Below are 12,994 nucleotides of genomic sequence, written 5' to 3'. Positions count from 1 at the left end.
TTAAAAAGAAAAACATGATAAATAGAAACATCATAAGGAGGTTGAAATACATATATGCGACCTCTTTTGAGAAGACATCTTTTGGTTTCTTTTTTATTTCATGAAACATAGTTTTTACTTTCAAATTTTTTTTTTTTTTCATTTTCACATGTCATTACCGCCGCAGCCATCACCTTTCATAGATCATTTAAACAACTATTTTCTTACAAATGAAAATAAAAGATGTGCAAATCAAGCATGCCTCAATTAGTTTTGTGGTGCAGTGCAGCAATGCCATTGGCATTCTAGAGTAACCTACCATACGGCTTGAAATGTCTGCTCTAACGAGAACTTGAAGGCTCATAGTCACTATACATACTCATGCAGTGCAGGTCGGCGCCTTAGATTTCTGTTCTGTTCACTCCATCACTCCTTTCTTTCATTTAGACATTAAACAATTCATTAAAATGGAATCGATTGATACCACTCCAATAATCACCTTCATAAATTGCACATTATTTAGGCTTTGGGAAAAGGAACAACCACATAAACACAAAGAAGAGTCACTAGATACTCACAGTTACTACTTTATATATAGATTCACTACTTGCAAATATAATAAAGTCTGAAAAGGAGAAGCTAGCTGCTAGCTTTTCATTCAATTAGTTTTGTTGTTATTAAAACGTACAAAAATTCCGTGGAAAATAATAAAATTCACAGTAGCAGTACGATCACGATGTGGTGGCGCTGTGTTCCCCTCCATCGGCACAAAATGTTTGAAGCCACATGATTATTTCTATGGAAAACCGATCGAATCCTTCCCAAAACACGCCAAAATTGATTTGATTTGTTCGTCTCGATAGAAGAAGCGTTGATCTTTGCACAGGCTAATACAATCAATTTCTCCAACCAGGATTCGAGTCAGATTACATAAATCATTAATCATTTTACAACCACTTTAGTAATATATCGACTTAATATGCAAGTGCTAATTTTTTAAGGGTTAATTAAATTTGAATTTAATTCCTCCCCGGAAAATATTTTGGTCTCAATCCCTACAATTGTAGTCAGTTTGATTTTAGTCTTCATCGGAAGGCGGAGCTCCGGTGAAAATGCTGAGTGGCAGACGAATCCTAATATTTGAATTTTTTAAATGACACATATTTTATTTATAATAAAAATAAAATAAAATTATCAACTAAAAAATTAAAATACAATTATCAATAATCACTAAATTAAATCAACTAATAACATAATCACCAAATTAATTTCTTTGGAAGGTCGTTAATGGCGGGTTAATGGTGAATGCCAAGCGGGTTGCCAATCACTTGACGGAGGATGATATCTGCCCAGTTTGTGGCACCTTTTCTGAGACAGTTCTTCATGCTTTGAGAGACTGTTCGTTTGCGAGATCGTGCTGGAACGCATCCCTCCCTGGTACCCTGGATAGCTCGTTTTTCTCTTTGGAGATAGAGGAGTGGCTGCGGTGGAATATGGGAGGTGGCCCTGTTCATAGTGATTCCAACACATGGACCCAGAGATTTGTGATTAGTCTCTCTTGTTTGTGGCGCATGCGGAATGAGGTTGTGTTCAACCATACTCCTTGGGATTTCAGCCAGGTGATTGCGTGGATTAACTCCTGCATCCACGACGAGCGTGCTGCAGCATCCTTTGATGGTTTTACTGGTCCTCAGAGTGAAACGAGTACAGTTTGGCTTTTTCCATCGATTGGGTGGGTGAAATATAACGTCGATGGCTCGGTTTGGGATACTGGAGAGGCTGCATGTGGTGGTGTTCTCAGGAACAGTTCTGGTCACTGGGTACAAAGTTTCTGTAGACGGCTGGGAACGTCGAACCCTTTGATGGCTGAGCTTTGGGCCATCCGATCAGCTGTTGAAGCCATGCCGTGGCCAACATATCCACGCGTGATTGTTGAAAGCGACTCGGCTGAGGCGGTTGAAGCGATCACGGCGTCGAACACTTTCGCAGAACCGTTCTCAGGAATGGTGCGGGCAATTCGGCGTGCGATCCCTAGAGGTGTCGAGGTTAAGTTCCGGTATGCTCCAAGGGAAGCGAATCTTGTGGCGGATAGCCTTGCTAAGGCAGCCCATGTCTTTGGTTTTGGGATTCACTTGTTGCAAACTCCTTTGGCAGAATGTCGCCACTTTCTGTGCCAGGATATGGGTGAAGCGTTGGCTTCTCTCCGTGTTCCTGTTTCTTAGCGTTTTTTTCGCTTTTCGCGGCCTTGCCCCTCCATGTAACCAAAAAAATTAAAGGTCAAAATAACATTGTAGGTCAAAATAATTTTGCATGAAATAATAAAAAAAATACGCTTAAGTATGTTTTTGTCTTGGAATAGACTATGTTGTTGTCATTTTAAAATTATTTTTTTTCATTCTTCAACGGTAAAATATAAGTCATTTTAAATTTCATCAATATTATTTCATCAGAAAAAACTGAAGTATATGTACGTGTCCCCGAATGATAGCTCAAATGGTAAGAACCAGGAGACATATGGTTGGGTGGGGGAGCTTCGGGAATCCGATGTACAAAAAAAATACATGTACGTAGTATGTTTTTGGTCCATGAAATATATCTTGTTTCTGATTTTAATATTTGCAATTTAATAGACATTTTTTATTTCAATCCGTCAAAAACACAGTTTTCACTTGTTAGTCCCTTCATCCTACCAACAATTTCCTTTCTAGTCTAAAACACCGTTTTTAATTAGATCTAATTAAAAACCTACCCCTTATCCTCTAATTAGTAAGCGACGTCGTTGCCACTCCTCCTCCTCCACCCAAGTGCGTCCAATTCACCTATAAGAGACTTCAAGAAAGCTTCTCCGGCGCAGGGTGATGATGACATGTTGATGCACACTAAAAGGAGGAATATGAGGGTTTGACCTTTGAATATTTTGGGTATGACATGTTCGATGAAGGTTCAAAGCCTCAATTTCCTCTACTCTCTTTTCATACACATCCAGGGATTACATGTCCGTTTTTGGGGGTGAGAATGGTTATGGGCTTCTGATATCGAACCACAATTACAATTCTATTCTTTTGATTTTGGTTGTGAGATTGGGGTGAGAGCTTTTAGTTGTTCTAGTTCTAATTGCAAGAAAAATGATATTTTGGGAATGAGACTGCGAGTTTGTATTTATTGGTTTTGGTTCCAGGGATGATGCTCTGGTTATGATGACCTTTAGTTCGAGGTTGACAACGTTGAAATGAAGGAATGGTGGCTTTCATAAAGAGTTAAACGATGATTTTGCAGCATTTCTTGTAGTTGCGTGGTAACGATAAGGGATCGATGAAGGGTTTGGGTTGAGACCTCGAGGTTTTGGTCATGAGGAGCAATTTCTGAATTGGCGGATGAAGGTGAGGGGTGGGGTTAGGGAATGCGGTGAGGCAACGTGTAACCTCCTGATCTGACAACTGACCTCACGGTTCTCGAACAGTAAGAATCTCATTCATGTCATTGTCCAGGTAGTCTCTCAGTGAGAAGAACAAATCGTGACTGAAAACCTAGCTCCGAGACAATTCTATCGGCATCGACTATTGCCAGTAGTGTGAAACGAGGTGAAGACATCTTCAGTACCGTAATAACATGTGAAAATAAGGGATCGCTCCCGACGCATCCAAATATCCAATATTTAGGGTAGAAATTAAAATGTAAATTTCACGACAGTACAAATATAATGGCAATAAAGAAGAATAAAGGAGACAGTAGAATTTTAATGTTGATAGAAATGAAAAGAATGAATGAATAAAAAAGGGGCACGGTGTCACGAAAAGCAGCGGGTTTTGCGGTGAGAAAGGACGAGAGAGGGCAGAAAGGTGCTTGTCGTGACACGTGGGATAACGCCGAGATTAAGATGAGAATGATAATGGCCGTTGAGATGAGAAGGAGATATTAGAATTAGAATGTTTGTGAAAAAGAAAGAGTGGACTTAACTTACTTACTATAGTACTACTACTATTAACTCACTCACTACTAGCCTATACTATTACTACTATACTACTCTGTGGCTGTGCAATGAATTGAATGAATGATAGTAGTGAGTGAGTTGCAGCAAACTCAACCACACAGACAGACACAAAAGGGCAAGTGCTCAGAGAAAAAGCTCACACACTCTGCGATGGGACTCTACACTTAAATTGGAGCAACAGCCTTGGGAGAGAGATAAAGACAAGGGGGGCATGGCGGCGTTTGCAGTGCCTTCCTTTATCATTCTTTCTTTTTTTTATTAATTCACAATTAATGTCTGTTATTGTTATCGCTGCTATAGCTAGAACATCAAGAAGTGGAAGCGATACAGAAAAAATGCGTTCAATGCGTGATTAACGCTTCGCTTCCCCTATTACACTGTTTCTCAACAAACCAAACCTTCCAATTTACTCCACCATTTCCCTAACCATACCACTACTAGTACAGTATAGTACAACTACAATTCAACACAAATACACACAAAAAAAGGAGACATAACCGCACAAAACCTGTTGAATTTCAACAAAATTTTCATCTACTTAACTCGGTTTCGTTTTTTCACTCTCAATTTTCTCAACCCTAATTTAAGGAAGAATTTTAGTAGTTAGAGAGTGGTAGATGCAGGCTTAAATTTTAATTGTGTCAATACTAATAGTATTTCGAGCTGTTTAATTTGGGTGGTTCCTTACCCATACAATAAGTAGAGCCATCCTAGTTTTGGGGCTTGATATGGATTGTGAGAATATTGAAGTGAGAGAAGAATGGCGGGTTTATTCTCACTAGGTGGTGGTGGCGGAAGAGGGAACGACGCGGAAGATCAACAGCATCACCATCAACAGAACGAGATTCCTCCTCCTCCTGATAGCAGCTTATTCTGGTACAGCAATAAGAATCATGACGACGTCGTTTCCTCTTCTTACAGAGGCTTTGAGATATGGAACCAGCAGCAGCAACATCTGGTCCCTGCTCAGCCGCAACCACGTGCTTTCTTCCAACAAGCTGATCTGTACACCTCCGCCGCGGCGCTAGGTGTTGGGCCGTCGGAGGCGTCGAGATCGGGGAAGAGCGGCGGAAGTGGAGGTGGAGGAGGAGGGGCGAGCTGTCAGGACTGCGGGAACCAGGCGAAGAAGGATTGCCCTCATGTGAGGTGCAGAACTTGCTGCAAGAGCCGAGGGTTTGATTGCCAAACGCATCTCAAGAGCACTTGGGTTCCCGCTTCGAAACGCCGCGAAAGACAACAACAGCAGCAGCAGCAGCTTGTTCCTACAAGGCAGCAGAGAGATCATGGTCATAACGTTCACAACCCCACCTCTTCATCACTCGCTTGCACTCTTCTGCCTCCAAACCCTTCACACTCAGGTACATATACACATACATACTCACTCACTCACTCACTCATGTTTATTCTTGTTTATGTTGCTTTGATTTGTCTTTTCACACTATAGCACCCACAGTTTCTCTGATTGGCTCATCGTGAGTGAAACTGAAAAATAAATGTGATGCAAGAGAACAGAATCCTGCAGAGTGCAGAGAGTGAAAGAGAGAGGGAAATTCTGTGAAAAGATATGTGGAGGGAATTGGAGATAATGGCTTTGGAAGCATGCTCCAAAGGAAGATCGGTTGCGTGTGATTTGAAGCAAAATTTTAACTTTTTTTCTTTTCCAAAAACAACACTGTTGTGTGGAATCCCTGACGATCCAACAGTTTGACAGGCATGGAAGAACCTGTTTTCCCTCAGAGCCTGTCCTCTTTCTTTCTTTCCTAACACCCACTTCACTTTCACTTTCTTCTGAAATTGTTCAATATTATATCAATTTATGTGTATAGGGAATTTTGTTTTTTTTTTTTGATTAACTAATGGTTCTTGTTTTGCTCTCTGTAATTACATGTGAAATAAATAGGAGGGTTAGAGGAGGTGAATTTCCCTGCTGTGGTGAGCACTCCGGCGGAGTTCAAGTGTGTGCGGGTTAGCTCCGTGGATGAGGCGGATGAGGAGTACGCTTACTCAACGGCTGTCAACATTGGAGGCCATGTCTTCAGAGGAATTCTCTATGACCATGGGCCAGACGGCAATAGTTACACGGCTGCCGGAGCTGGGAGCAGCTCCTCCACCGGTGGTGGGGTGGTTCAGCCATTGAACCTTATTTCAGCTGCCGGGAACACCACTGCTGTTGGGGCAATTGTCGATCCTTCTTCCTTGTATCCGGCTCCCCTTAACGCATTCATGCCTGCTAGTGGTACGCAATTCTTCCCCCACCCAAGACCTTGAACAAAACAATGAAAAAACCTCAAAGAAAACAAAAACAATGATGTTTTGTTTTGTTTTATTTTGTTTCATGTCATTAATTGTTTTGGTGTATTCCCTCCCTAGTTATCATTCTTCTACGCCCCCCCTCCCACCATCTGTTTTTGTTTTTCTTCTGCCATTTCATGATCTTGTAGTGAATTAGCATTATTTAATAAATTTGATACGTATTTAAGTAGGAGAGAAAGAAAGATATTAGAAAGGAAAATGATCGGTAAACATTTGCGTACACACAAATATCGAATGGATCCAACCGACATCCAAATGAAAAATAAAGAGAAAATTGAGGTGTTTGTTGGATATCGTTCTATTTGTATATTTGAGGATTGCATTAGAAACAAGAGAAAATGCTGAAGTACTTGCTTCTCTTTGTTTTTGTGTTATGGATGGATCATGGATGCATAGTGTATGTTTACTGTAAAAAATCTCAATGAGCTAAAATCATAGTGAGTAGAAGTAATTTTTCTTAATTTCTGTGCTCCTCACAGTGATTGTTTTTGAAAAAAATGTATCATTCTTCTTGTTTCTCCTTTCTTGATGATAAGGATAACTATAACTAACTAAGCTATTTAATTCGTTCATTTCTCCGTACGGTATTATGGACATCTGGCTCTATGAAACCGCGTCTTTAATTTATATATTATTTATTGGGGCTGGTTTTCCTTTCTAGTTGAATTCTATCACATTTTCTGGTTGATTTTCAACTTCGATGCTGCTTTTCCCCGTTTATCCGTATGATTGCCGGTTAGAACTTGAGCTGGATACACAATTTTGATCTTCTAGTTTCGTTTTCTATTTCTATATTTATATATATATGGGTATGGGCGGTCCAACCATGCATGAGCTGCTTTCAAGTTTAGAAGGTGAAAGATCTCTATCCCTATTCCCATGTGATACTCTAATTCTATTATCTTATTCATTGCCAAACTTTGCATAGATGTGACGTTGATTACTAATGAGGAAATATTGTTTATCAATGTGCTCATATTTAATGCACATGCAGGAAACTACACGTATATAGGGGAACACTCCATTTTTTCTTATCTATGGAGTACAGCATATATATCATGCTGCATAATAGTAAACTGTTGCTTGATCAAACAACACTAAAATAAGTAAACACAAGAAGAATGGCTAGAATGTGTCAGCATTTTCAGTAACCTTTTGATGCAACATGTCTCTCTTCATCAGTGCCCATCCTTGTGCTCTGATCAGTTCCCATAAACCAATTTTTCTATGATGAAATCATACTTGATATCTTGCTATACATGGTAATGGGGTGTTGCCAAAACACTTCTTTAATTTAAACACTCTCCAAACACTTTTCATGTGATTGATTTATTTTTAAAAAAGTTAACACATTTTTTTGCAGTGTAAAAAGATTGTTGTCTTTACTTAAAAATTAAATTAATCACATGAGGTGGGCCGAAGAGAATATTCAAATGAGTATCTTGTTAACATTTCTCTTTAAAAAAAAATTCTCATATACGTTACAACCCTAATTACATAATCTATAAATAATAAATAACTTGCATTAAAAGTCAACTATTTTTAACAGTCCTCATTGTCTCTCAAGTTAAACTATTGGTAGACACTCCAATTGTTGTTTTTATCATGTTGTGAATGTGAACCACAATATATTCTTGTTTATATATATAAATATTTTATTTTAGTACTTTTCAGATTTCAAGATTTGATTTGGGGTGGATATATAAGTTGGAAAAGAAGTTTAGAGAAAAGACTATAATGCATTTCTTTATTTTTTTTTATTAATTTGTCTTTTCCTGGTGATTAACAATAGCATTAATTTTCATAGGGAAAACTTTGCTTTGATAAAATGAAGTTATAGCACATATGGCATGTTCTAAGTTGGTATATAATTTTGCTTTATTTAAATATAATAATCCTATTCAGTTTTTTACTTTACCAATTTCACTCTTAAATATCAAGCTCTCCTTTGGAGATACTGACAAATGGGTAGCTTTCTATAAAGTTTGAATGTCCTAGTAAACTTAGTGATATTGCTTCTTTTTTTATACATCGGGAAGATTTACTCCATCGAGTGATTTATTCCTGGATTTTTCTCTCCTTAACTCATATGTCATCGAACTCTTTTACTTGAGCTATCATTCGAGGATTATATTGTTTGTAAATAAAATGAAATAACTGTTATGAGTTTAATGGATATGCACTGACAGTGTAAAATAGTTTTACACAGTCATCCAATTGAATTCCGCCAAATCAGAAAATATATTATTCTTTTAATTAAAATTAAAGTCAAATGTAATTATCTCTCCTATGTGGCATGCTTTGATTGGATGACTGTGTAAAACTATTTTACACTGTCAGTGCATATCCATTAAACTCTTATTTTGAATACTTTGGACTATGATTTTGGATATATCTACATTTATAGAAAGCCACAAGTGAGATATGAAGAGAATTGCATGATGACATAAAATTCTGTGCTTCTTGATTCTTTTAATTTGCCTATGGATTTTGGTAACTTTCTTTGTCATAATTTGATTAGTTTTGAATTATGTGACGCGACTAATGTCTAGGGAATTTAACAGTACTTCATAGTCCCTTATTATGGTTTGTCTAACTTGGTCTCATGAGTCATGAGGTATAGAATCCATGTAGACTCTTAATTAAAACTAAAAATCTTAATGCTATATTCTTGGGTTTGGTTTAGTTAGAATGCATATTATGTGGTTTGTAATGGTTCACGGGCATGATCGTGAATGTCAGAACTTGTTATATGTGGAACTTTGCACTGTACAATATGCCTTCCGTGTTTGTGTACGCAAAACGTAATAAACCACCGCAAGAATCTATCTATGATTGCAAGGATATTCTTATGCATGGGCTGTTGGATTTTGGGCTATATGTTAAGCCAATAAACCTTAGCAATTGCAGTGAAGCATTGTAGCTCGAGATAATGAAAGTGCTATTTGCCTCTTAGTGCTGTCAATTGAATGCTTGGAAACTGGAAACTAAGTTAATTGTAGGTCAATATCTTTCTTTTATTGTGAATTTCATGTTCTCATCATGCATACATCTTCATTTTTCTTCTCATGAGACATGAGGCGCTTATGAGTTTGAAAAACCAATATTAGAATGTGAATTTATAATCTGCAAATTAGCATACAAGCAAGCCTCTATCACTAATGATCGGACGAGTATTACCAAATCACTCATACGAGTGTTAGATGTGTGTGGAATGACAATGTGGGTGACAAGTGGGGAAGAAGATGATAATGTGTCTGGAACTTTCCTTTTACATGGTTGGGTTTTGGGGTTTTCGAGATAGGGATATCTGAGTTTGAATACGTTGTTAAAATAGGCTTGAGGTACAACGTAGGGAGGGGCGGTTGGATTTCCTAACTTTGTTTTCTACGTAGACTGATATAGGTGGGCTTGCGTACTGCCTGAGATCTTCAAGCGTCGTGCCTCGAGAGTTGTTGTCTTTAGAAGGGGTGGCATGACAAGTCATTAGACACGTGAGGTTACGCAAATGATCATCCTGGGCTTTGTAAAACGTTGAGGTCAACAACAATCGGCACTTGCAGCCTGGTGTCAGGCTGGATTGATTCTCGAAGCGATTGGAAATCATGTCACCCGACGTATGTTCGTCAAGTGTTAATTAAGATTCAAAACATGTCGTCAAGGTCTATGACTTTTGGTTCTTTATGGTTTCGTACTTTAGCTACGCTTGAACTGCCTTATGGGTGTGACAACTTGTTGAGGTACGTACACTGTACCAGTTGGTTAGATCGGGTTCCTGAATACTAGAAAAGTAGTCCATCAGCTTTGAGTGTGCACGAAAGCCGATGTTGAGAGATGTAGATGCCTGCTCTTGGCTGTGTGGCGGTCCTTGTGCACCGTTCTTTCTGAGTCATGATATATACACATTTATCTACTTCTTTTCCACCTTCATTTATATCTATTTCTATTTTATCTATCAATCAAATCATCTATCACATCTTTACTTTTTCTCTCATTTCTTCCTAATTTTTTAGGTGTGAAGATATAATTATTCCTATAAAAGTAGTTCTTAGCTCTCGATATACGCGGTGTGAAATTTGCCCTTGCCAAGTGGTGGTCTCTAAATTTAGGTGAAAAGACGTTTACCCGATATAGTTATTGGGTAAAAGACAACTACTAGCATTTGTTGAAGTACTAACATCTATATTATGAATTGTTGGATTTTCAAATATGAGATAACACTTCAGTTTTTTTTTTATTACTTCTTTTCCTCGTTAAAATTAAAAGCTATATTTGAAAAAGAAAATCATAAGCTAAACGTGGATGCGAAATGGTGTACCATGTGTTGTCTATATTTCACGAGAAAAAGAGCTACTGCAGTCCTATCATCCTATGAGTTGGTCACAAAAAGAGCCCATGAAACAAGAATTTATGGGTTCCTGCTTTATCAGAAGTAATATTCAGATACCGCTTTATAATCAACATAGGTCGATAATGGTGCGAACTCTATGATTTTACTATTAAATAGTATTTATATTTATTCTCCTGTCTCATTTTTTGGACACTTGAATAGTACTAGTGACATTTTATATACATTACATTATTTAATATTCATTCTACCCTCTAATCCTATCATTATATCACCCAATAAGTTTGTTTTTCTTCTTAAAGTAGAATCCTACACCCAAACTCGGTTTCTATGAAAAAATTCCTAACTCTTCTATGTTGCCTGTTCTTGAACCCTAGCTAGCAACTGAACTATTCCCAAAATAAACCAAGCGGCTTATATACACTTACATGCGTAGTGCCCTGGCCTTTGGTTCCACAAAAGGCTTGTTCTATCTCATATATTCAAAGTTCCAAGTACAAACTATTAAAACTTACATGTGATCAGGGAGTGATTGAATTGCCCACCTTCTTTTCATAGCCTTCCATCTGGTCCTTCTTTGAAAACTCTGAAGAATAGCTTGCCGGTATCACTATAGAGAACATGCAGGAAGGCAACTTTGGCTCAGATTCATGCTAGTGCTAAGCCCCATTTGTTTGTGGTCTTGCTTACTTGTTCTATAAATATATAATGCTCAAATGGTTGTTGAAAAAGGCGCTACTGGTAAGGCATGCTTTGAAATAGACTTCACAGTTCACGTGTCCAGAACGATACTTGTATAATTGGAGGAAGTCAGTGAGAGGCAGGAGGCACAAGCTTTTTGAAATTTGATTTGAACTCATTTAGGGTTTGATTAGGTAAATAAACTTAACCATATTAGCTCAGTTGATAAGGACGAGTCACTTCCCTTAAGAAGACTATGAGATCAATTCTTGCTGCTGATGTGATAACTGTGTTGATGTACAATCTATAGATACCTATGTAAATCCTTATGATATTGGAGGCATATAATTATAAGCTGGACACTATCAGCTTATAATTATAAGTGTTTGTTCTAGGATGGCTTATTGAAATTAAGCAAAACTGACAGATATACATTTTCTTTAAGACATCCATCCTTGTAGTCGTAGATATCACTTTGTGACGGATTTTAACACCCACAAATTGTGCGGATTAAAAACCATCTATGTCTAAAAAAAAGTACATTCTATCTATGCTTTTCATGTTTCAAATGCTGATGATAAAATAAATTTAAATAAGCTAGCTCTTTCAAACACAATTTTAATTTTCTGTGTAAAACCATGCACACTAGGACAAAAGCAGAATAAAATTTATGGAGGCTGAGACACTAGGGCTTGTTGCAGAATGTATAATGGGGGGGATGGTATTTCGTACTGTTGCAGCGGCAGCAGCATGCATAGTAGCAGTATATGTAGGGTGAGCCCAAAGACATGTATAGGAGGCTAGTGCACCATAATTGAATGTTGGTGGTCTCAACTAGCTAGCTCTCTGCCATTACATTACATTACAGATCTCGTGGTCCCAACGGCGTTAGAGATAACGAACTCAAGCAGGTCTCCTTCAAAGGAAAGGCCTCATCTGTGTCACTTTCAATCAATCTCAAACTTGTTTAGTTATAATTTATGAAGGAATGAAATGAGAAGAGGGGTGAGGTTTGATTGGGTTTGAGGTCATAAACCGTGCACGCGCGTATGAAACCAACCAACCCCCACATTTATTTTCTTTACAATGAATATTGAATTGTCTCAGATCAGTAGTAATGGTTTTTTGTTTTAATATGCGCATGTATAGCGTCATTGGCAAAATACTTTGCTACATATATTATATATATCACTACTAGGGTCCTACTAAGGTCTAAGGTTGTTAATGTTTTGATGGCCTAGCAGTAGCAATAGCAACTGGATAAAGCTTTCTTCAAGTGTATTACTATTTGGAGTGGAGAGAAGAGAGCAGCCATAGAAAGAAAAAAAATAGAGAGAAAATAAAAAATGTGATTAGTGATATAATTGAATGAGAAAATAGATAGAAAGTGAGATGTAAATAAAGTGAAAGTGTAAATGAACTTAACAAGCAGTTTCTAAAGCCGAAATTCTTTAATCTGAGAATCCAGCGAGACTCTCTCAATGCTAACAACAACGTGCAATGCTGAGTGCCTCGAAGATGACGGTGGTGGTGCTGGACCACAGTGACGACGGTAAATGCAGTGGACACTCCGATGCTCAAGTTAGTATCAGTGTGAGGGAGAAGATCCTAAGTCTTAGTGAAATTAAGTATTAATGTTTGAATGAAAAACATGTTATGTAAATGAACTATAAAATATGTAT

At 37.8% G+C, this 12,994-nt stretch overlaps 1 protein-coding gene across 1 annotated transcript; it reads left to right on the top strand.

Moving 5' to 3' along the window:
* The first annotated feature begins 3,925 nt into the window (after positions 1-3,925).
* On the top strand, positions 3,926-6,455 carry LOC130740684 (protein SHI RELATED SEQUENCE 1). The gene is made up of 2 exons (XM_057593358.1): positions 3,926-5,328; positions 5,871-6,455. The coding sequence occupies exons 1-2, from the start codon at positions 4,731-4,733 to the stop codon at positions 6,236-6,238; spliced, it is 966 nt and encodes a 321-aa protein (XP_057449341.1). The 5' UTR covers positions 3,926-4,730; the 3' UTR covers positions 6,239-6,455.
* Positions 6,456-12,994: the final 6,539 nt, after the last annotated feature.

Source organism: Lotus japonicus, chromosome 2, assembly GCF_012489685.1.
Source record: "Lotus japonicus ecotype B-129 chromosome 2, LjGifu_v1.2".
NCBI lineage: Eukaryota > Viridiplantae > Streptophyta > Magnoliopsida > Fabales > Fabaceae > Lotus > Lotus japonicus.
The sequence above is the reverse complement of the archived record's forward strand: the minus strand, read 5'-3'. Positions and strand labels throughout refer to the sequence as shown.